This window comes from Heterodontus francisci, chromosome 40, assembly GCF_036365525.1.
Source record: "Heterodontus francisci isolate sHetFra1 chromosome 40, sHetFra1.hap1, whole genome shotgun sequence".
NCBI lineage: Eukaryota > Metazoa > Chordata > Chondrichthyes > Heterodontiformes > Heterodontidae > Heterodontus > Heterodontus francisci.
In genome coordinates this window covers 13,537,262-13,563,373 of record NC_090410.1, presented here as the reverse complement: position 1 = coordinate 13,563,373, position 26,112 = coordinate 13,537,262, and the positions used below count along the sequence as shown (strand labels likewise).

The window sequence follows — 26,112 nt, the reverse complement described above, 5'->3', positions numbered from 1 at the left end:
CTGCAGAAATGACTGGCTCTCTGGCTGTAGAATGGTCTGCCCAGTGGAAGGAACTGGTATCCTTCATAGATTCTGTATGATTGGAGTATTGAGTGGAAGATAGAATGCCGAGTTTCAGTGCACGCCAGGAAGAGCAAGAAAGTGTCACTTTTTTTTTTGAAGCTAATGGGGAGAAAAGGCTTTGTAGATGAATAATTTCAGTGTCTTCACCTTGTTAGAGGTTGATAAGCAAGGTTGTAATGTAAAACAGGGCATATTTGAGGTGAATTATTCAGGTATTTCATGGTCTCAACAGCTTGACGAGCATCCTCATTGTGTTTTCTTGTGAGTACAGTGTTGATCACATGGATTATCCCTCTCACCCTTTCCTTTTGCACAGTACTAGCTACATGACAACTTGTGCGTGCAGTCCACGTCCAGCGATGGTAACCTTCATCATTATAAGTGTATATACAAGTGAGCATCTTGTGTTGTAGTCAGTGAATAGAGGCTGTTGAGAAAAAGCTGAAGGCTCGCTGTACGAAAAGGATAAGCTTCCAGCAACCTTCGATTTTTTGTTAGCACACTGGGAATGGCTGGCTCGTTAAAAAAAATTCAAGATTCTGCATAAAAATCAATGTAAACAAACCAGAAACCATACTAGAATCTCAATTCCAATTGCCATTAAGTTTTCAGGAAAGGAATACAGGATTTACAATGCTAAAAGGGATACTACTGCCATGCCACAAACATCTACCACCTTAGTTTGTAGCAACCAATTGAAACTAATATCAAACAGAACACAATAGCTGTTTAATTCCCATTTATCAGTCTTCCCAATCTCTAGATTGCCGGAATTGCTGGCAGATTCAAATTAAAGAGCAGTGTAAACAAGGTGATCCAACCCTAGAGCACGTGGCACAACCCTTTCTGTGCAGACATGTTCAACGTTCCTACAGCATTAATGCAATGATTTTGTTCACTGAGTCAGTCTAGACAAGCAGCTTTTTAAAAAATTGAATTAAACACCCCTGTATAATCAGTACTATTGCAGGCACATGGAGGGAAGGAGAGCAAGAAGTGAGGGGAAAAAGTGAGAAACTGAACTTCCTCATTGACTTCCTCAGACAAAATCTCAAAATTAAAAGATGCTTCTGATACCTCCTCAACTTGTGCATAGTAAAAAACAGACATGAAAATAGCATCATACATAAATTTGTAGATTATATTTTTAGTGTAAGATTCTTGAAAATGGCAGTCTATGGGTTGTGTGAATACAGTAACAATATTGCAAACGTGTGCAGAGTATTTGCACTCTGAACAGCAATGAGGTGAAAGTTACTGTTTGGACAAATTTTGAACAAGAAACTGGAACTCATGAGGAAATCGCTGCTCAGATCTGGCAAAAAGAAGCATTTGAAGAACTGAGGTGACATCATTCACAGACCCACAAAATGAACTCCCACTCTTCACAGTACAAGTGAATTGTTAGGAACAGAAAGTAGCCAGGTTGCTAGTCACTAAATACCTCTACATACAACAACTTCATTGAGGTGAGTTAGATATTTTAGGATTGTTTTATTTTGTAACAATCAAACGCAGATGACTCAGAAGCTTATTAATTAGTCTCAGAATAGCATATTTGTCAGTGATCCTTTAAAGCAGCAAGTCTGACTGGTCCTGTGGAAATCACAAATGCAAAAGAAATATCATACCAAGAGGTTCATATCCGTTCTGATGAAAGGTCACTGACCTGAAACGTTAACTTTGCTTCTCTCCACAGATGCTGCCAGACCTGCTGAGTATTTCCAGCACTTTTTGGTTTTATTTCAGATTTCCAGCATCTGCAGTATTTAACATACCAGGAAGTGCTGGCTAATATTTTAGGATTGTAATTAGCTATCCAATATCTTTCCAATAGAAAATATGTAGGGAGTGATTACAAGGCAGGTATCTGATTGACATAACCAGAACAAACCACAGATCATTGAATTTATAAGTCTTGAAATCAGCATTTAATGTCAAACTTCATTTCATGGCTGTGAGCTTTTTTTTTTAAAAACAGCAAACAGCAAGGTTAATAGCCAGTGCAATGTGTTGATGCCTAAATTTGTAACTGCATCAGTTAACCAGTAGATAAGAACAAAAGGGAAAATGTATTAGAGATACTTTGTAATGCATTCCAATAATGAAAATGTTTCGGTTTTCAACAGTTCACAGCTTCATCACATTGATTTGTTCAAAAATTCACAATGATCACAAGGATGAGCCCAGTGAGGTGCATTAGTAAACAAGTACTAGCACTACAGGAGACAAATTGTTGCAGAACTTAAACCAAACAAACAGGTTCGGTGGTTAGCCTGAACCCATTTTACCACCATCCTACCCTCCAATCGCAGCAGTCTGACTGCAATCCTGTCACTAGGGTTTCAGTTGAACACAATAGCAAGTGTGAAATGTTTGTATAATCCCACTTTAACTGTGGAAAAACACCCACTACAATTCTGCCCTGTCAAACTTGGGTTGCATCTACTGAACATTTTGAGCTACACATTAGTGTGACGTATTGGTGGTTACAAGCCTGTCACTTGTGACAGTATTGACTAGCGGGACATGAGGCTATGAATTAAGTGTCATGCAACAAACCTATTGGTATGATATTAAAGTATATTGGTTTGACTACAACTGGTACATCAGCACCCATGAATGATCCCCAGTGACAACACCCAAGGAAGCAAACAATGCTGTGTAGTTACATATGGTTCATTGCTGGGTAGGCCACTTCAAATGCTATACAAGTCGTTTAAAATGCATATCAGTGCAACTTCATTAATTTCACTTGCAAAATTATTTATAGTTATGTGTAGCTGGAGATTGCTGTGAACATATGGAGATTCAAGTATGCTTATACGTGGTTAAAAATTTGAAAAGAGACAAACTGTATTTGTGTAGGCGTCCTAGTGCTTGAATGACTGCTATATTTATCACCTTGCTCACACCAATCCTAAACTATGAAACCCAAATGTGGCAGGATTGGGTAACCCCATTCCCAATAAAGAACAGACCACTATTACTCTTTAAACCAGGGTGCTGGAAGCTTAGCTGAGAGACCTTTGACCTCCACCACTATCAATGACTTTAGGGCACAGGTTGAAAAATCTTTGCCCTAGGCAGTGCTAATTAAATATTAAACTTCAGATTAGGGGCACGAAAAGTTATGATAAATGTGCATGTGGAACAAAGATACAGCCTTACTTACTTCTAATACCAAACAAGCATAACTAAACAGTATGAATCTAAATTATTGTATTCTATTCCAGGACTAAAAGAAATAAGTTAACGGGTTACTTCTGATGTCTTAGCAGTAAGAATTACGAGGAAAGGCAAAACAAATTAAGACTGTACTCCCTGGAATATAGACAGTTAAGGGGTGGTTAGATCGCAGTTTTCAAGATACATGGGGAATAGATAGGGTAGATACAGCATTACTACCCCTAGCAAAACTGGAGTCAATGGGAATCAGGGGAAAACTCTCTGCTGGTTGGAGTCATACCTAGCACAAAGGAAGATGGTTGTGGTTGCTGGAGGTCAATAATTTCAGTCCCAGGACACCACTGCAGGAGTTCCTCAGGGTAGTGTCCTAGGCCCGATCATCTTGAGCTGTTTCAACAATGACCTTCCCTCCATCATAATTTCAGAAGTGGGGATGTTCACTGATGACTGCACAACGTTCAACAACATTTGCGACTCCTCAGATAATGAAGCAGCCCGTGTCCAGACGCAGCAAGACCTGGACAAAATTCAGGCTTGGGCTGATAAGTGGCAAGTAATATTCATGCCACACAAGTGCCAGGCAATGACCATCTCCAACAAGAGAGGATACAGAGAGATTTACAAGGATGTCACCAGGACTGAAAAAAAGCAGCTGTGAGGAAAGATTGGATAGGCTGGGGTTGTTCTCCTTGGAACAAAGGCTGAGGGGAGATCTGATTGAAATGTACAAAATTTTGAGGGGTCTGGATAGAGTGGAGGTGAAGGTCTATGCACCTTAGCAGAGAGGTCAGCGACTAGAGGGCATAGATTTAAAGTGATTGCCAGAAAAATTAGAGGTGAGATGAGGAAAAACTCTCACCCAGAGGGTGGTGGGGGTCTGGAACTCACTGCCTGAAAGGGTAGTTGAGGCAGAAACCTTCAACTCATTCAAAAAAAAGTCTGGATATGCACCTCAAGTGCCATAATCTGCAGGACTATGGACCAAATGCTGGGAGGTGGGATTAGAATAGATGGGATTGTTTTTCGGCCGGCACAGACACAATGGGCCAAGTGGCCTCTTTCTGTGCCTTCAACTTTCTATGATTTTAAGAGAGAATCTAACCATCTCCCCTTAATGTTCAATGGCATTACCATCTCTGAATCTCCCACTAACAAGATCCTGGGCTTTACCATTGATCAGAAACTGAACTGGACCAGCCACAAATACTGTGGCTACAAGAGCAGGTCAGAGGCTAGGAATCCTGCGGTGAGTAACAACTCCTGACTTTCCCAATGCTTGTCCACCATGTACAAGGCACAAATCAGGAGTGTGATGGAATACTTGCCTGGATAGGTGCAGCTCCAACACTACTCAAGAAGCTCGACACCATCCAGGACAAAGCAGCCCACTTGATTGGCACCCCATCTACCACCTTCAACATTCACTCCCTCCATCACCGACGCAGCAGTGTGCATCATCTACAGGATGCACTGCAGCAACTCACCACTGCTCCTTCGCCAGCATCTTCCAAACCACTACCTAGAAGGACAAGGGCTGCAGACGCATGGGAACACCACCACCTGCAAGTTCCCCTCCGAGCCACACAGCATTCTGACTTGGAATCATATCGCCGTTCCTTTACGATCACTGGGTCAAAATTCTGGAACTCCCTTCCTAACAGCATTGTGGGTTTATCTACACCCCAAGGACTGCAGTGGTTCAAGAAGACAGCTCACCACCACCTTCTCAAGGGCACTTCAGGATGGGCAATAAATGCGGGCCTGGCCAGTAAGGCCCACATACCATGAACGAGTAAAAAGATAAAGAAAACGTATTTCCACTGGTTGAAGGGTCTAGGACCGAGGGGCTTAGTCTAAAAAATTAGAGCCAGACCTCTCAGGAGTGAAATTAGGAAACATTTGTACACACAGATATCAGCTGTGGCTCAGTTGGCAGTATTTTCGCCTCAGAATTAGAAGGTTGTGGGCTCGAGTTCCACTCCAGGACTTCAGCACAAAAAGTAGGCTGACACTCCAGTGCTGCACTGTCAGTGGTGCCATCTTTCAGATAAGATGTTAAACCAAGGCCCCACTTGCTCTGGGTCATAAAAGATCCCATGGCACTTTCAAAGAGGAGAGCTATCCCTGGGTAAAGGGTTTGTCTTAGGAGGAAAAGTTGAGCAGGTTGGGCCTATCCTCATTGGAAGTTAGAGGAATGAGAGGTGATCTTATTGAAACATACAAGATTCTGAGAAGATGTTTCCCATCATGAGGAAATCTAGAACCAGGGGGCACAGTTTCAGAATAAGGGGTCTCCCACTTAAAGACAGAAATAAGGAGGAAATTCTTCTCAGTTGTTATTCTTTGGAATTCTCTACCACAGACAGCAATGGAGGCTGGGTCCTTGAATATATTCAAGGCTGAGTTCCAACAGATTTTTGATCTATACAGAAACAAGAATTGTGGGGGAGGTCGGGTTGGCAGGCAGGAAAGTGGAGTTGAGGCCACAATCAGATCAGCCATGATCTTATTGAATGGCAGAGCAAGCTCGAGGGGAAAAATGGCTTACTCCTATTTCTTATGTTTTATGGGTCCGGGCTCATACTAACCCCTCAATCAACATCGCAAAAACAGATTACCTGGTCACTATCACATTGCAGTTTGTGGGAGCTTGCTGGACACAAATTGGCTGCCGTGTTTCCTACACCACAACAGTGACTACACTTCATTGGCTGTAAAGTGCTTTGGGACGTCTGTGGTCATGAAAGGCACTATATTAATACCAAGTGGTAGCAGTTTGGAACTCTTCCACAAATGACCATTAATTCTAGATCAATTGTTAATTTTAAATCTGAGATTGATCAATCTTTATTAACCAAAGGTATTAAGGGATTTAGGGCAAAGTTGGGTATATGGAGTTAGGTGGTAGATCAGCCATGATCTCACTGAATGGCAGAACAGGCTTGAGGGGCTAAATTGCCTACTCCTTTTCCTATGCTATGTTCCTAAGATGCATTGCCTAGTTAAATCTGTGCCAGAGAACAGGCTTAAAGATTTGATAGCTGATTTACGCTGAGTTGGTCCTGAGCTAGGACATGTAAATTAGAGCTGGAAACCCCTAGTTAGAAAAGTGCTGAAGTACCAGCAGTCTCATTCCCAATTGCTTACCAGTACATACCAGGTGACAAAAGAGTCAGATTCATTGAAACTCAACTATCCAGTTGTGCATCCTAGTGCTGATCCCGCCCCAACTACTAATTCCAGGGAGAGGCAAAAAGGACAACACCCAATTTCAGGAGAACAATCACCAACCCCAATAAAGCTCCAACAGACTATAGTTATCGGAGTTCTGACAAAATGTCATCGATCTGAAACATCAACTTTGTTTCTCTCTCCACAGATGCTGCCAGACCTGCTGGGTATTTCCAGCATTTTCTGAGGCTTCTTCAAAAAAAAAGTTTCTTTTTAGAAAAATAAAGTATTCTATGTCTGAGCCCTAGCTCCCTATGTGCTCAAGTGCTTTCAATTGTTCAGATATCCAGGGAAATTGATGTGTACCCAGGGCTCAGATAAACTAACCCAGTTTAATTTGGCTGCTGATTTTATTACACACCAAAGGATCCTCATTTTCAGTAGGTAATAGAATTAAACTAATTTTTAAACTTGACCATTACCTTACAAACTATAAAAGAGCAAGTGAATAAATAAGTCATGCTTTTCCTTGAGTGAAGCTGGTTTTTAACCCTTAACTACTTTGACTGAATAAAAGAACTCCACATCTTGCTTCAAAAATGCATTATCTTTGTCAGTGTCAATGCCTTTGTCCTTAAAAACTCAAGTCCCTGAAAGCACTGTGGCTCACCCATACAAACCTATTCCTGCTCCTGATCACTTTTCTGCTAAAAAGCAGACATGAGAGGGAATGGAACAAGCTCAGCCAGCCCCTCTCAGCTGAATAATCTACTAGCACACACCAAGAAATGGTCACAGAATCAAAGAATTGTTACAACATAGAAGGCAGCCATTCAGCCCATCGTGTCTGCACTAGCTCTCCAAATGAGTAATTCATCTAGTGCCATTCTCCCACCTTCTCCCTGTAACCCTGCATATTCTTCCTTTTTAGATAATCATCCAATTCCCCATTGAATGCCTCGATTGAACCTGCCTCCACACCCGCAGGCAGTGCATTCCAGACCTTAACCACTTGCTAGGTGAAAAAGATTTTCCTCATGCGGCTTTTGCTTCTTTTGCCAATTACTTGAAATCTGTGCCCTCTCATTTTCGATCCCCACACAAGTGGGAACAGTTTCTCCCCATCTGCTCTGCACTGGCCCCTTATGTTTTTGAATACCTCTATCAAGTTACCTCTCAGCCTTCTCTTCTCCAAGGAAAACTGACCCAACTTAGTTTAGTTTAAGTTCAGAGAGATACAGCACTGAAACAGGCCCTTCGGCCCACCGAGTCTGTGCCGACCATCAACCACCCATTTATACTAATCCTACACTAATTCCATATTCCTACCACATCCCCACCTGTCCCTATATTTCCCTACCACCTACCTATACTAGGGGCAATTTATAATGGCCAATTTACCTATCAACCTGCAAGTCTTTGGCATGTGGGAGGAAACCGGAGCACCCGGAAGAAACCCACGCAGACACAGGGAGAACTTGCAAACTCCACACAGGCAGTACATTGAACCTGGGTCGCTGGAGCTGTGAGACTGCGGTGCTAACCACTGCGCCACCCCCAACTTCTCCAATCTATCTTCATAACTGAAGTTCCTCATCCCTGGAACCATTCTCATGAAACTTTTCTGCACTCTCTTTAATGCTTTCATATCTTTCCTAAAGTGTAGTGCCCAGAACTGGATGCAACACTCCAGCCGAGGCTGAACTATTGTTTTATACAAGTTCAACATAACCGCCTTGCTCTTGTACTCTATGTCCCTCTTAATAAAGCCCAGGATACTGTATGCTTTATCAACTGCTCTCTCAACCTGTCCTGCCACCTTCAATGACTTATACGCATATACACCCAGGTCCCTCTGCTCCTGTACCCACTTTAGAGTTGTACCCTTTATCTTGTATTGTCTCTCCATGTTATTCCTACTAAAATGAATCACTTCACATTTCTTTGCATTCATTTGCCACCTGTCCGCCCATTCCACCAACTTGTCTATGTCCTTTCGAAGTTCGACACGATCCTCCTCAGTTCACAATGCTTCCAAGTTTCATATCCACAAACTTTGAAATTGTGCCCTGTACACCAAGATTTAGGTCATTAATATAAATGAGGAAGAGCAAGGGTACCAACACTGACCCCTGGGGAACTCCACTACAAACTTTCCTCCAGCCCGAAAAGCATCCATTAATCACTACTGTTTCACGTCAAACAGCTAATTTTGTATCCATGTTGCTACTGCCCCTTTTATTCCATGAGCTACAACCTTACTCAAGTCTGTTGTGCAGCATTGCATTAAATGCCTTTTGGAAGTTCATGTACACCACATCAACAGCATTTCCCTCATCACCTCTCTTCAAAAAACTCCAGCAAGTTAGTTAAACACGATTTTCCCCTGACAAATCCGTGCTGGCTTTCTTTAATTAACCCATATTTGTTCACATGCCTATTAATTTTGTCCCAAATTATTGTTTCTACAAGTTTCCCCACCAAAGTTAAACTGACTTGCTTGTAGTTGCTGGGCTTATCTTTACACCCTTTTTAAACAAGGGTATGACATTTGCAATTCTCCTGGCATTCTGGCACCATCCCCGAGTCGAAGGAGGACTGGAAAATTATGGCCTGTGCTTCTGCAATTTCCATCTCAGCATCCTTGATAAATCTCATCTGGTCCTGGTGCTTTATCAAAAAAGTACAGACAGCCTACTACCTCATCAACTTTAATTCTTTCTACTGTATTCATTATCTCCTTTTTCACTGTGATATGGGTACAGCATCTTGCTTAGTAAAGACAGATGCAAAGTATTCATTTAGCACCTCAGCGATTCTCCCTGCCTCCATTTATAAATCCCCTTTTTGGTCCCTAATCAGCCCGACTCCTCCTTTTACCACCTTTTTACTATTTATATGCTTAAAGACGACTTTGGGATTCCCTTTTATGTTAGCCGCCAGTCTTGTTTCACTCTCCCTCTTTGCTTCTCTTTTCTGCCTCTTCAAGCTACCAAAATGCCCATGGAAACACAAATCAGTGCCTTCAGAACAGAAAGGGGAGGAAGAGAACTTATTTCCTCACTGCATTTACTCAGCCAAATTTAACCATGGACCCAACAATTTGCATTTATATAGTGCCTTTAACGTCAGATAACATAGTCCCAAGGCATTTCACAAATAATCAGATAGAAATTCACAGTGTACCGAGGGAAGAGACGTTAGGAGGGAGTGGCAAAAGGCTCAGTCAGAATGGTATGTTTTTAGGAAGGGGCTTAATGGAGGAGATATTTTGTGTTCCTATGCAAGAGGCGTTTAGGGAGGGAATTTCAGAACTTGGAGCCTATAAGGCTGAAGGCACGCTACCAAAAGTGGGATGAAGGAAATGGGAGATGCACAATGGTCAGGAATTGGTGGTACGTGGGGTTCACAGAGGGTTGTCGATGGTTATAAAGAGAGGGAGGGAGCAAGGCAATGAAGGGATTTGAACACAAGATGAGAATTTTAAAATCAAGGAGACACCTCTGTTTATTTGAAAGCCAGCAATGGCAGAAGGCAGAGAACCACAACTCAATTTTAGCAAGATGGAAGGCTGCTGTAAAATGAGGAACTAAGAGGACATAGTTATAAAAAGCCAACCATTAACCTTGTTCAAAAATCTCAGACTTGCAATTTTCTTGCACTAAGCTTACTTCAGCTGCTCATATTCCTGTATTCCACATACACATTTTTGCCACAGCACTCCAATTAAGTATGGGTGAAGGTCAGAGGTTCTGGTATAGGTTTGCAAACAGAAAGAACTGAATAAAAGCAGAAAGCAAAGACAAGTTGTGCAAGAGAGAACAGTAGCAATACTCTAATTATGATCTTACCTGGTCTACCAGGGTTAGGGTTTACGTAATCCCAGGTATCAGAATCATTCTTAAAGACATTCAAACGGGTTGGCTGCAACAGAAAATAATATGCACTACCAAGTCTAGAAGAGGGCACAGGATGATGGTTCAAAAATCTACTTTGAGCCAACTCAGTACAATGTTTCAACTTGTAGAATGGTAATGAAATCAATGTCACTCAGGACTGAATCCTGTAGACAGGTACAACATGCCATGACTCAGACTCCAGCAAAATATCAGCTTATCAGATTTAAATGGAGCAAATCATTCACTGCCTTTTTCCAGTTTTTAGTGAATTCAATAGGAACAAACTGGATGAACTTTACACCAGTAAACAGGATTTTAAAATTATTTGTTCTGGGGATGTGAGCATCGCTGGCAAGGCCAGCATTTATTGCGTATCTCTCATTTCCCTTGAGCAGGCAGTGGTACAGGCCTCTGCAGTCCATGTGTAGGTACACCCACAGTTCTGTTAAGGAGGGAGTTCCAGGATTTTTACTCAGTGACAGCAAAGGAACGGCGATATAGTTACAATCAGGATGGTGTGGGACTTGGAGAACTTGCAGGTGGTGGTGGTGGTCTCATACTCTTACTGCCCTTGCCCTTCTAGGTGGAGAAGGTAGTGGGTTTGGAATGTGCTGTCAAGTTGCTGCAGTGCATCTTGTACATGGTACATGCTGCTGCCACAGTGCACCAGTGCTGGAGAGTGCCAATCAAGTGGGCTGCTTTGTCTTGGATGGTGTCGAGCTCGAGTTGGAGCTGCACTCATCTAGGCAAGTAGAGAGCATTCCATCAGTCCTGACTTGTGCCTCGTAGATGGTGGACAGGCTTTGGGGAGTCAGAAAGTGAGTTACTCGCCACAAAATTTTCGGCCTTTGACCTCCTCTTGTAGCCACAGCATTTATATAGCTGGTCCAGTTAAGCTTCTGATCAATGATAACCCACAGGATGTTGATAGTGGGGGATGACAATGTTGAAAATGCTGGTCCCTTTAATTTACCAGGACTTACCTCAGGAGTTAATAGAGAGCAGGTGATGCTCATCGCTGTTTGTATTTAAGGGCTGGGTTTTTCCCCTGTCAGGGAGTTACTCCTGGACAGGGAGTTAGTCCAGAAGGGAAGAGTGGAAACTGGTATTTGTACTGAACTGTGGATTGAGAATAAAACAGTTGTGGATCAGAGACTGCCTCCTGCTTCCTGATTTTGGTGAATGAACATTGAATGTCATGGGGTCATTGTCTCACACTTGTTTGGCATGAATGTTACTTTCTAACTATCAGCCCAAGCTTGAATGTTGTCCAGGTCTTGTTGCATGTGGGCATGAACTGCTTCTGTATCGAAGGAGCTGCAAATGGTACTCAACACTGTGCAATCATCAGTGAACATCCCCACTTCTGACCTTATACTGGAGGGAAGGTCATTGATGAAGCAGATGATGGTCGGGCCCAAGACACCACCCTGAGGAACTCCTGGGGCTAAGATGATTGCATATTCAGGGACACAGAAGAAAATTAGTCAATGGGTTGGTCTCTATTGTCCATGAATTAAGCCCACACTCAGTTAACCATGCAGTTAAATGATGTAAAGACTGCTGCCATTTGCCACCCACAATTTGGATTAGATTGCTCTGCTTCCACAGACACATTACCAAAAGAATTAGCCACTGAAGCAGTTTTAGCCCAAGAATGGAGGATAATCGAAACTGCCATTTGCGCTAATGGCCTATGGTAAAAGCACAGTACCAAGTCACAGAACCATAAGGTCCTAATATCTTGTACGTGCCAAATTAGTTGACACGAGTCAGAATAAAAATTAGTACAGCAATTGGCCTCAGTATCTTGAGCTAGGAATGGGGTTTTTAAAAAAGGCAAGATTTCTGCTCACTGCCATCATCCAGCAACCTGTCGGAAAGCACATGTCTGGGTGCCAAAGGACAGGATAAAGTTCTGATAGCTGTGACGTCCTCTACAGTCAAACAGCCCGTCAACATTTACTGTCTAGGCTTACACATGTAGAATATCCATTTGGGCAAGGCAGCTGGACAGCTGCATTTGGAACAACATCCAAGGAGGCAACAGCTTCAGGAGAGGAGTAAGAAGGGCAAGGGGGAAGGCACAAAAGGTATTAGAACAGATGTCAATAGTTTTCAGTAATCCAGAACAATGAGAACAAACCCATCACTGGAAGGCTATACTGCAGTTTATCCAACAAAATCTTTTCACATACATACACTTACCTTTGCATATTCTATTTTCAAAGTACAACATCCAGAATAAATATCAGCACCATTGAGAGATGCTTTGGCCTTCTGTGCACTTTGCACAGAGTCAAATGTATAGCGAGTGAAGGAAAATAAGCATGTATATATAAAAATATATTCCACAAGAAAAGTGACAATGTTCAGCAAGAACTCATAAGCTTAATAGCACCCCTCAATGGTTTAAGTGAGCAAATGCACCACTACACAGTGTACCAAGCAGATGATGAAACTCCTGCTGTGTCCCATGTCAATGATCATAACTATGGTGGCAGTCCAGAAGATAACTGATCTCAGTGCCTGAGTGTGTTCTTTTTTAAAAGCATACATGGGGGGAGGGGGCTGAGAAAGGATACACGATTCCTTTTGCTATTATTCAACAAACTCTGCTAGAAAGTAAGCTCATGACACCAACCGTGAACTGAATGAGTCGTGACTCAGAAGTGGCCCACAGTTAAATTGCCTGCCAGCACTCATCACTGAGGTACATGCCTGAAAACCGGCCAAGAACAAAGTACTACAAATGCTGGAAATCTGAAATAAAAACAGAAAATGCTGAAAATACACAGGTCAGGCAACAGTTCTGGGAAGAGGAACAGTTCAATCACTTTTCAGGTCGGTGGCACTGCACAAAACATGAAAAATGGCCAACTGGACAAAAGCTTGGGAGTGCTGCTGGTACCCACGGAACTGTACATCAGAAGCACTGAGCAGAGAGGGAAAGAAATTTGACTGTTAAGAAATAGCTAAGTTACAAAAATATACCAATTATTATAGTAAACCAGCTATCTGAAATACATTCATGTACAAATTTTTATTTTTTCATACAAGTGCTTGCATACAAATTAGGAGGGGTAGGCCATGGCCCCAAAAGCCTGCTCTGACATTCAATAAGATCATGGCTGATTTGATTGTAACCTTGACTCCACATTCCCTCCTACCCCCAATACCCTTTCACCCCCTTGCTTATCAAGAATTCATCTACCCCTGCCTTAAAAGTATTTAAAGACTCTGCCTCCACCACCTTTTGAGGAAGAGAGTTCCAAAGACTCACGACCCTCAGAAAAATTTCTCATCTGGGTGACCCCTTATTTTTAAATAGTGACCCCTGGTTCTAGATTCTCCCACAAGGGGGAACATCCTTTCCACATCAAGACCCCTCAGGATCTTACATGTTTCAATCAAGTCACCTCACTCTTCCAAACTCCAGCAGGTACAAGCTTAGCCTGTCCAACCTTTCTACACAAGATAACCCGCCCATTCCAGCTATTTGTCTAGTAAACCTTCTCTGAACTGCTTCCAAAGCATTTGCATCCTTCCTTAAATAAGGAGACCAATACTGTACACCGTACTCCAGGTGTGGTCTCACCAATGCCCTGTACAGCTGAAGCATAACCTCCCTACTTTTGTATTCAATTAACCTCGCAATAAATGATAACATTCTATTAGCTGTCCTAATTACTTGCTGAAACTGCATACTAACCTTTTGCAATTCATGCACTCAGATCCCTCTGCATCTCCAAGCTCTGCAATCTCTCACCATTTAGATAACATGCTTCTTTCTTAATCTTCCTGCCAAAATGGACAATTTCACATTTTCCCACATTATACTCCATTTGCCAGGTCTTTGCCCACTCACTTAACCTGTCGAAATCCCTTGTAGCCTCCATATGTCCTCTTCACAACTTACTTTCATACCTATCTTTGTGCCATCAGCAAAGTTAGCAACCATACTTCGGCCCCTTGATCCAAGTCATTTATATAAGTTGCAAAAGTTGAGGCCCCAGCACTGATCCCTGCGGCATACAACACATTACATTTTGCCAACCAGAAAATAGCCCATTTATGCCTACATTTTGTTCCCCATTAGCTTGCCAATCTTCTCTCCATGCCAATATGTTACCCCCTACACCATGAGCTTTTATTTGCCGCAATACCCTTTGATGTGGCACCTTATCAAATGTCTTCTGGAAATCTAAGTACATCCACCAGTTCCCCTTTGTCCACTTCTTCAAAGAACTCCAATAAATTGGTTAAACATGATTTCCCTTTCACAAGACCATGTTGACTCTGCCTGATTACCTTGAATTTTTCTAAGGCGACACAGTGGCGCAGTGGTTAGCACCGCAGCCTCACAGCTCCAGGGACCCGGGTTCGATTCCGGGTACTGCCTGTGTGGAGTTTGCAAGTTCTCCCTGTGTCTGCGTGGGTTTTCTCCGGGTGCTCCGGTTTCCTCCCACAAGCCAAAAGACTTGCAGGTTGATAGGTAAATTGGCCATTATAAATTGTCACTCGTATAGGTAGGTGGTAGGGAAATATAGGGACAGGTGGGGATGTTTGGTAGGAACATGGGATTAGTGTAGGATTAGTATAAATGGGTGGTTGATGTTCGGCACAGACTCGGTGGGCCGAAGGGCCTGTTTCAGTGCTGTATCTCTAATCTAATCTAAGTGCCCTACGATAACACCTTTAATAATAGTTTCTAACATTTTCCCCGAGACAGATGTTAAGCTAATTAGCCTGCAGTTGCTTGCTTTCTGTCTCCCTCCCTTTTTGAATAAAGGAATTACATTCGCTATTTTCCAGTCTAGTGGAACCTTCCCCGAATTTAGGAAAATTAAAACTAACGTATTACCTATCTCACTAGCCACTTCTTTTAAGATCCTAGGATGACATCCATCAGGACTCAGGGACTTGTCAGCCTATAGCTCCAACAAATTGCTCAGTACTACTCCCCTGATGATTGTAATTTTCTTGAGTTCCTCCCTCCCTTCCATTTCCTGATTTACAGCTTTTTCTGGGATGTTACTTGTATCCTCTATAAAAGACTGATGCAAAATACCTGTTCAATTCATCTGCCATCTCATTCCCCCTTATGAATTCTTCAGACTCACTTTCTAAAAGACCAACGTTCACTTTGTTAACTCTTTTTAAAATATCTATAGAAACTCTTACTATCTGTTTTTAAATTTCTAGCTAGCTCTCTTGTACTCTAATTTTTCCTTCATTATCAATCTTTTAGTCATTCTTTGCTGTTTTTATATTCTATCCAATCTTCTGACCTGCCATCCATCTTTGCATAATTATATGCTTTTTCTTTAAATTTGATACTATCTTTAACTTTTTTTAGTTAACCATGGATGGTGGGTCCTTCCCATGGAATTTTTCTTGGTTACCAACAATGAAAACTGCTCAGCTACTCCCAATTGTATTTCAAAAAGCCACTGCCTCCCAATGACTGAAGTTCACAGAACACAAGGTGGTTATTTAGCCCAAGTTTCTTTACTCCCTTAGAATTTCTCCGCTTCGTTCAATTAGTTATCTCCACATTCGTTCCTCCAACGTGCATCATATTTCTCCACATTAAACCTCAACATTTATCTGCCAAATCTACTAGCCTGTCTCTATCCTCCAGAAGTCACTTTGTCCTTTCACAATTAACTATTGTGTCATGCGCAAACTGATACTTTATTTTATACCCAAGTCTGGGCACCACCATTTATATATGACCAGCCCAAAAAACATCCATTCAGCAATGCTGTTTTTATAGTTTAATCAACTTCCATTTCCTTTAACACAGCGCGTCTTGACTTCATTAACAAGCCTCCTAAAATGGAGATCAGACTTGTGAAACAGTAAACAAAAGCTCTAGAAGGCACTGACAAACAACACAGACCTAAATAAAACTTACTTTATAATTTGAAAATGCCATCTGGAAGGGCAGCATTTGCAAGTATCTTATCCCTGGTTAGCACTCAAGTTACTGCCACGATGAAGGTGAGTGCAGACAACAGTTAATAGCAACCAACACACAGGATTGCTCTTGTGGCTTTGCAAACAGACAACATTTAACTGTAGCCTTGGAAACAGCCAATCACAGGAGCAGACAACTCAGAAATACATAAGAACATTAAGAAATAGAAGGAAAAGGCCATATGAACATTCAAGCCTGGTTCACCATTCAACACAATCATGGCTGATCTGCCTCAACTCCACTTTGCCATCCACTCCCCATGGCCCTAGACTCCAAGACACCAAAAATCTATCTCAGCCTTGAATATACTCCACAACCCTCTGCAGTAGGGTGTTCCAAAGATTCACAACCCTCAAGTGAAGATTTGTCCTAAATGACTGACCCCTTGTCCTGAGACTGTGCCCCCGTGTTCTAGACTCCCCAGCCAGGGGAAACAACCTCCATGTCTACCCTGTCAAGTCATTTCAGAATCTTGCATGTTTTAATGAGATCACCTCACACTCTTCTGAACTCGAGAGTATAGGCCCAATTTACGCAGCCGCTTACCATTCCAGGAACTAATCTAGGTGAACCTCCAAGGCAAGTATATCCTTTCTTAGATATGGAAACCAAAACTGCACAGTACTCCAAGTGTGGTCTCACCAAAGTAGAAACTTTCTTATTCTTGTACTACAATTCCCTTGTAATAAAGGCCAACAATGCCATTTGCCTTCTTAATTGCTTGCTGCATCTGCAGGCTAACTTTATGTTTTATCTCTTCCCTCCTTTCTTGAATAAAGGTGTTACACTTGCTTGGACTGTTTTAGAATTTAGAGAACTATGGAAAATAATAACCAGTGCATCCACTAACTCTGCAGCTACCTCTTTTGGAACCCTAGAATGTAGGCCAGCAGGTCCTGGGGATTTGTCAGCTTTTAATCCCTTAAACTTCTTTAATCTGCTGATAATTACTTCAAGTTCCTTGCTTTTATTAACCCCTTGGATACTCTATTTCTGGTAGGTAAGTTGTGTCTTCTACTGTGAAGACAGATAAAATATTTGTTCAACACGTCTGCCATTTCATTTCCCATGAAAATTTCTTCAGTATCTGCCTCCAAGGGACCAACGTTTACTTTAGCTACTCTCCTTTTAATATACCTGTAAAAACTCTAAACTGTTTTTATATTCCTGCCCAGAGTACGCATTCTGTTTTTCCCTAATTAACGTTTTGCTTCCTTAATGCACTGGTTCAAGACTGAATATAAAAGGATATTCCACCATTGCCTGAATTCCATTCTTTCTGAAAATCACGATCCTTTGAACAGGTCCACATGGGTTGCAAATAGTGTACAGAACATCCTGAAATACAAAGTTGCAGAGAGTAAATACTTAAACTCTCACTGCACAAATTTAAATTCCCACAAGACTACAATTAAAGCAGTTCTCGTTTCCCAGGAAGCGGTCAAATAAACAAAACACTACACACAATTAGCGAGCTTAATGTGATGGAGATTCAAAATAAAAGCAAACAGGATGGCCTAGCTTTGTGTATTTATCAGCTGCACAGCTTAGAGATTCGGGGACCAAATGTAAAGTTTCATCCAACATTGCCATTTATAATATATCAATTTACTCATATGAAGAGATATTAATGTTCTGATCCAGGAACAACAAATAGCAAGCATGAGAAACAGCAATACGAAACAGAAGCAAAAATGTAATGAAATTGGCTGGGCTGCTGGTCTGGATTATCCAGACTTGGAAGCTGCACCTTGGACAATCCTGCACTAAAAGCTCATCCATTGGAAAGTATGCATCTCATCCAACTGATCCTCTCAAATACTTTGCTATATTGCAGGTAGCAATAATATGAGGAACTGCAGATCAGTCTCAGCCCTCTACATGCAGCATGGACCGAAAAGTAAAATGTTGCTGTGCAATTATAATCAAAAGGTTGCTGGCAACATGATTGCATATCAGCGATTGCACCATGATCATTTATTTTAAAAATTGTTTTTAAAATGCCTGAGACACTCAGGAGAGTCAATATTTGGACCTCAAAAACTTTAACTTAAAGTCCAGAAGGTCTTGGAAAAATCAAGTGCAACATGAAAGCCACACAGACACTCATACTGAAAATTAAAAGCTAAATCCTTCCAAGTGGACACAAAAGATGCCACAGTACTACCTGAAGAGAAGGGAGTTCTTCCTGGTAATTAATTTGGGGTTTAAAGTTAGGCACGGGATAAAGTAGGACAACGAGGCTGTGCACCATAAGGTTCAGGTTGAGTTGTCCTCCAGGAAGAAGGGATGGAACCAGGAGCTGGGGAGCAGAGTTTCTGGTAGTAGCCGAACAGAATGGCGGGGTTTTTGCTGATGTTTAGTCATGAAATATTCTGGCTCATTCACAACTCTACAAGGCAGGAAATTGGACTGGCAGAGAAGTAAAGCTGGGTATCATCAGCAGCAACTCGGAAAAAAGGGCAATAGGACAGCACTTGCTTAGCTTTCAGCTTCTGCTAAACTTACTGTATTGATGGGATAAATAGAATTAGCAACATTGATCAACAGGACATTATTGCTTTTAGAGTCGTCGTCATCTGGTCTGGCAATTTTCTGGCTTGTGGAAAAGCAAACATAGGCCAGCTGTCCAGCAACGTAGATTGGATTATCTGCCGCGTAGTTCACACAGCTACACGCACCATCGATGTTCTCAAACTCCACCAGTGCTTGCTTTCGCCTCGGCATCAGCATCACACAACTGTAAACCAAGCACAAGGACTGTTAACAGTGGGGCTCTGGAGCTTTTAAAAGCATTCATATTGTCTTTGTGGAACACAATGATAAGCTCAGCATTCTACAACTAGAGGAAGCAATCTTGAACTCCGGTTTAGGGAATAAAAATTGCTAATCATTTCAACACTGGATTTCATTCCACACTGACCACTACTAGAGAGAATGACACCCTCACCCACTAACTTAGATCAGCACTCGCCCTCTATATAAAATATTTCTATTTCTTGTAGCAAGGATTCATCCTCTTAATATTCTTGTTTAGCTCCATTGGCACGGAAATATATAGTTTTTAGTGTTAGCTCACACTCACCAGGAACTAGGTTGAGAAATCCCAACTTACTTATCTTCCAATATTTAGAGTAATGTTCACCCAATCAGAATTGAACCTCAAAAGGTGAATGGACTTACTGCATAACTTACTGCATAAAGTCCTGATGCTAAACATCTGTACTAAGTACAGCAGTGTGCAAGCGCCATATTTACACATATAACCAACATGCTTTTTCGCACAAGAGTACAGTACCATTACATACACGACAGTGATGAAGCCACCAAAATAGGTGAGTTACACTAAAACGCTTCAGCAGTATTTGACATTCAAGTTCTGTATGTATTTACAATTCTGTGTTTAATCGGATGCTCTCGATCCTGACAATCCCATCATAGAATTTTAATTTAGTATTCAGTATAAAGCATAGTGTGACAACCTGCGGTAAAGAAAGAAAATTTGCTTTTATATAGCATCTTTCATGACCTCAGGACATCCCAAAGCACCTCACAATCAATTAAATATTTTTGAAGTGCAGTCACTGTTGTGGGAAACCTGAGCCAATTTGCACACAGCAAGGTCCCATAAACAGTGTTGTGATAAACAAATTAATCTGTTTTATTTAGTGGTGCTGTTTGAGGGAAAAATACTGACTAGAACAGTCGAGAACTCTACTGTGGAGAACTCCCTGCTCTTCAAACATTGTCATGGAATTTTTACATCCAACCAAGGTGGCAGGCAGGGCCTTGATTTAATGCCTCACCTGTGAGACAGCAACTCCGACACTGCAGCACTCCCTCAGCACTTCACTCAACTGTCAGCCTAGATTATGCACTCAAGTCTCTGGATTGGGCCCGAACCAACGACCACCTTGCTCAGAGACAAGAGTACAGCAATGGGCAAAGCTCAACACCTAAACCAGAGAGAGCGTAATGTTCACTATAAATATCTGAAGGAGAAAAAAATTGCAGGGATATGGGCAAAGAGAAGGGGAGTGGGACCAACTGGATTGCTCTTTGAAAGAGCAGACGCAGACTCGATGAGCCAAATGGCCTCCTCTGTGCTGTACTATTCTATTCTGATTAATTCAATAAAACTTCTGGTTTAAAAAAAGTGCAATGCTCAGGATTCTAATGTCTGATCTTAGCCAAGCAGAAAAGTCACTCAAAAGGAAAAAGCTGCCACTATGTTTTGTGTTCCCTTCTAGCTCAGAAAATTTTACAATCAGCACTTGCCAGATCACAGGTAACAGAACATATCAATTCCAAAGTTTTAGCAAAATACATCTGACACCAGATTAGCATTCCATTTCACATTCTGTCCTTTAACATACCTGATATTGCCGAAATCCTGCAGAGCCTCCATAAGGTCAACTTCCATTACCCCATCCAATAGCCCTCTGACATGTATCACGGCAGATGGCAAAATCTTATTGTGGTCTTCAATGCCACCATCCTGAAATGAAAACGGGTCAACTGTTGATCATACTAGTATTGCACAGTAATCCAGTTACTTAATGGAAGATTTTCTCTGCAATTAAATGGTTCTTTATCTAATCACATGTTACAAACAGGGGTCATTCAGTCTTTTGCAGTTTTGCCAATCAGTACAGTATTTATGGGAGACAATGCACAGACTGCAGTCGTGCTGCTCCCTTCAAAGGCTTATCTGCTAAATGAACTGCGTAGTGTGGTAACCACAGCCGCAAGTCCAATCGACGGACCGGCTGAATAAATTGGCTTATCTTAAAAGAGGCGTTACAGTCAGCAGTGCTTTAACACGAGGGAAAAAAAACATAACCTGCACTCCCACTCTCCATCCTTATTCCCTGATCAAAGTATGTGCAAACAAGGTGAGCACAGCACCAGAAAACTCCTTAGTCAAATAATCAGCCAGCACTCACTGCCTAAGCTCACATTGTGAGTGGCCAGTTAGAACAAATACTGCAGGGCTAATCTGCACCCAAACTACATCCCAACATTTAGAGTAGGGAAATCATTTTTGTGGGGGAAGGGGCGAATACAGGAAATCATCCATATTATGTAGTTACCTGTGGCAGAACTAGCATTTCAGGCCTCAATCTGAAGCGAAATATTTTCCCTCAAGGATGGGCCAAGTGGCCTCTTGCTGTGCCTTAAACTTTCTATGATTCTATAAGGATAAGAGCATAAGACATAGGAGCAGGTGCAGGCCATTTGACCCTCCAGCCTGCTGTGCCGTTGAATGAAATCAACTCCACCTGCCCACCCAATCCCCACATTCCTTGATTTCCTTAGACCCCAAAAATCGATCAATCTCAACCTTGAGTGTATTCAATGACTGAGCATCCACGGCCCTCTGAGGTAGAGAATTTCCAAGATTCACAAACTTCTGAGTGCAGCAATTTCTGATCAATCTAAAATGGCCACCCCCTTATCCTGCGACGATACCTCCCATTTCTAGACTCTTGATCCAGGGGAAACAGTCTACCTAACTAGCCTGTCGAGTCCTCACAGACTGATACTCCAATTCTATAATTTATCATTCTTTTAAACTCGAGAGTATAGGCCCAGTCTACTCAACCTCTCCTTTTAGAACAGCCCCGTCATCCCAGGAATCAATCCACTGAATAGGCATTGCACCCCTCTGGGTTAAGTATATCCTTCCTTAGGTACAGAGACCAAAACTGCACACAAGAGGGAAAAGTATCCTTGAGCTAATTCAGGGTTGCTATTTATAATCACAAGTGTGCAGACACGTCAAAATTAGCCTCCGCATTCCTTGTCAGAGGAAAAATCAGTTAAAAAGTTTCCACTTCAGATGACTATCCCACACTGCAGAAAGATATCAAGCATGCGTCTCAGAGGCAAGGTTAACATTAGACCTCAACAATGCCTCACCCAAGTAACCAGTCAGGTTCAAATCAAGTCCCTGTAGGTTATTCTCTACAGACGGCACCACAGCTTCCAGCAATGGGGATAAGATGAACCAGATCTGATTTTTGCACCCCCATAATCCAGAGACACTGAAGCCAACTATAGTAGCAAGATTTTTAAGCATGCATCCATACCCCAATTAACATTCAAAGTATAAACCAGACATTGAAATTTAGGATCCAAAAAAATAAGTCACTGAGGGTACTTTAATTTTAGTTAATAGAACTGCAGGGATCCAGCAATGGAGGAGGAAGCCAACTTCAATGGGCCAAGCATGGATCTGACCCAGATAAAATGGAATCAAAGGTTGGCAGGCAAAACTGTAACTGAACAATAGGCTGCCTTTAAAGAGATCGTTCAGGCACAGTCAAGGTATATTCCCCACAAAGGGGAAAGGTAGGGCAAACAAATCTGGAGCTCTCTGGAAGACAAAAGAGATAGAGATTAAGATGAAGGAGAAAAGGTATGCTTATGACAGATGTCAGGTGGATAATACAACTAAGAACCAGGTTGAATACAGAAGACTCAGAGGGGAAGTGATAAAACAAATAGAAGCAAAGAGACAGTATGAAAAGAGACTGGCAGTTAACATAAAAGGGAATCCAAAAGTCTCAAACATATAAGCAGTAAAAAGGTGGTAAAAGGAAGAGAGGGCCCAGTTAGGGACCAAAAAGGGGATTTACACATGGAGGCAGGGGGAATAGCTGAGGTATTAACTGAATAATTTGCATCATTCTTTACTAAGATGCTGCGCAGGTCAAGGTGAAAGAGGAGGTAATTCTGACACTTGAAGGATTTAAAATTGAGAAGGAGGCATTGGATAGACTGTCTGTAAAAGCTGATAAGGCACCAGGACCGGATGCGATGCATCCAAGGACACTGAGGGAAGAGAGAGTGAAAATTGCAGAGGTACTAGCCATAATTTTTCAGTCTTCCTTTGACTCAGGGGTGGTGCCAGAGGACTGCAGAATTGCAAATGTTAATACACCCTTGTTCAAAAATGGGTGTAAAGATAAGCCCAGCAACGCAAATCAGTTTAACCTCGGTGGTGGGGAAGCTTCTAGAAACGATAACTCGGGACAAAATTAACACTCACTTGGACAAATGCGGGTTAATTAAGGAAAGCCAGCACGGATTTGTTAAGGGCAAATCATGTTTAACTAACGTGGAGTTTTTTCGTGAGACAACAGAGAGGGTCAGTGAAGGTAATGCTGTTGATGTGGTGTACATGGTAAACATCTGCTCAGGTCGGGAAAACAGAACCCAACCGATCCACAATAGATCCGAGCCCGACCCGGCCGAGTCCCTCCGATTTTGCCGAGCCCGACCCCACCATCCCTTTGCTTACCTTCCGAATGGGAAGCTCCACAAAGCCACAGCACATGCGTGATGACGTCACAGTGACGTCATCGCGCACTGCGCAGACTCAGTTTCGTTCTGGACTCCCAGCTCAGGTAAGTTTTTTTATTTTTTAATACTTACCGGCAGACAACTGTGCTTGTCCGGCCCAACCCGACTCGAGCCCGAACGTCGTACTCTGAAGATGGGCCTGACCCGACCCAAACCCAACACGTTGTCGGGTAGCAGGCCTCCAGTACATGGACTTCCAAAAGGCATTTGATACAGTGCTACACAACAGACTTGTGAATAAAATTAGAGCCCATGGAATAAAAGGGACAGTGGCAACATGGCTACGAAATTGGCTGAGTGACAGGTAACAAAGAGTTGTGGTTAATGTAAGTCTTTCAGACTGGAAGGTTTGTAGTGGAGTTCCCCAAGGGTCGGTGCTAGGGCCCTTGCTCTTTTTTTTTTAAATTTATTTTTTATTTAGAGATACAGCACTGAAATAGGCCCTTCGGCCCACCGAATCTGTGCTGACCAACAACCACCCATTTATACTAATCCTACATTAACCCCATATTCCCTACCACATCCCCACCATTCTCCTACCACCTACCTACACTAGGGGCAATTTGCAATGGTCAATTTACCTATCAACCTGCAAGTCTTTGGCTGTTGGAGGAAACCGGAGCACCCGGCGGAAACCCACGCGGTCACAGGGAGAACTTGCAAACTCTACACAGGCAGTACCCAGAACTGAACCCGGGTCGCCGGAGCTGTGAGGCTGCGGTGCTAACTGCTACGCCACTGTGCCACTCTTCCTGATAAATATCAATCACATAGAATTTGGGTGTGCAAGGCACAATTTCAAAACTTGCAGATGATATGAAACTTGGAAGCACTGTGAACGGTGAGGAAGATAGCATAGAACATCAAAAGGACAGACAGTTTGGCGGAATGGACAGACAAGTGACAGATGAAATTTAATGCAGAGAAGTGCAAAGTGATTCATTTTGGTATGAAGAACACAAAGAGGCAATGTAAAACAATGGGCACAACTCTAAAGGGGGTGCAGGAGCAGAGGGGCCTGGGGTATGTGTGCATAAATCATTGAAGATGGCCACAGGCCAGGTTAAGAAAGCAGTTAATGGAGCATACAGCATCCTAGGCTTTATTAATAGGAACATAGAGGACAAAAGCAAGGAATTTATGTTAAACTTGCATAAAACACTGGTTCAGCCTCAACTGGAGTATTGCACCCAATGCTGGGGACCACGCTTTAGGAAAGACGTGAAATCACTGGAATGAGTGCAGAAAAGATTTATGAGAATGGTTCCAGGGATGAGAAGTAGATTGGAGAAGTTGGGACTGTTTTCCTTGTTTGAGAAGGCTGAGGGGAGATTTGATAGGTGTTCTAAATCATGAAGGATCTAGACAGAGTGGATAGGGAAAAAAAATTCCCATTGGTGGAAGGATCGAGAACAAGAGGGCACAGATTTAAATTGGCAACATGAAGAAAAACTTTTTCACACAGCGAGTGGGTAGGATCTGGAATACACTGCCTGAGTGTGTGGTGGAGGTAGACTCAATTCAGACATTCAAGGGGGAATTGGATTGTTAGCTGAAAAGGAAGAATGGGCAGGGTCATGGTGAGAAAGGGGGGGTGGGGTGGGAGTGACACTAGGTAAATTGCTCACAGAAGAGCCAACGCAGACACGACGGGCCGAATGACCATCTTCTGTGTTGTAGTAATTCTGTGATTCTCTAACTCAATATCAAAGGGATTGCTGAGCAGATGGGGTTTAAGGGGATGAATTGCCAGGAGCAGCGGGACTGGGCCCCTGTGCTCTCCACTGCTATGTACACAGATGCCCAGCCCACCCCCAGCTGCATTCCGCACTATGAAGTGACCACCCACCGCGGCCTCGGCCTGAAAGCCCCTTTGTTCAGCCCCCTGCTACCTCGGGCATGGGGGGAGGGGGAGCGACCGTTAGTCGCTCAGTCATCCCGGCCCGTGACTGGAGAAACACCGGGCGGGCATTTAAACACTCGCGGCCACTCACCCTGTCGAACCTGAATCGTTTCGCCTGGTGTCTGCCCGCCATCCCACTCCAGCTGCCAAACTGCCACCCGCCGGCGTCTCTCTCACACACACGATGAGAGAAAGAAAAATGGCGGCCGCGCCAGTCTCCTTCCGCCGGAGGTGCCGGCTTGTGGCGCGTTGACGTCAGTGCACCCTCCTCCAATCAGGCCTCGGCAGTCCGCCCAGTCTCCACTCTGATTGGCCTACAAGGGAGCCATTCATCATTTGGGCGGCGTGAGTTTTCATTCATGAAATGTTGTGGCCCTCGGGTGGAAACGTGCAGTAGTGCCACCGTGTAGCTGTGCTGGAAACTGTACCGAATGTAGTCGTGGTGGAGCTAGCCTGTACCTGAACAGAGACAAGACAGGTTAACATTTCTGATGAAGGGTCACTGACCTGAAACGTTAACTCTGCTTCTCTCTCCA

General features: G+C 42.8%; 1 protein-coding gene across 2 annotated transcripts in view; it reads right to left on the bottom strand.

Moving 5' to 3' along the window:
• Window positions 1-25,811, bottom strand: part of LOC137353106 (heterogeneous nuclear ribonucleoprotein L-like) — a 52,683-nt gene extending 26,872 nt beyond the window's left edge. The window contains exons 1-6 of one of the 2 annotated variants that reach the window (XM_068019100.1): window positions 25,668-25,811; window positions 20,682-20,803; window positions 18,814-19,045; window positions 17,558-17,643; window positions 12,531-12,627; window positions 10,275-10,347 (exon numbers count right to left, since the gene is read on the bottom strand). In XM_068019100.1, the coding sequence (XP_067875201.1) occupies window positions 10,275-10,347; window positions 12,531-12,627; window positions 17,558-17,643; window positions 18,814-19,045; window positions 20,682-20,803; window positions 25,668-25,709 (652 nt within the window). In that variant the 5' untranslated portion in view covers window positions 25,710-25,811. The remainder of the gene's footprint in view (window positions 1-10,274; window positions 10,348-12,530; window positions 12,628-17,557; window positions 17,644-18,813; window positions 19,046-20,681; window positions 20,804-25,667) is intronic. The other variant, XM_068019099.1, reaches the window with a different exon arrangement.
• Between the last annotated feature and the right edge of the window lie 301 nt (window positions 25,812-26,112).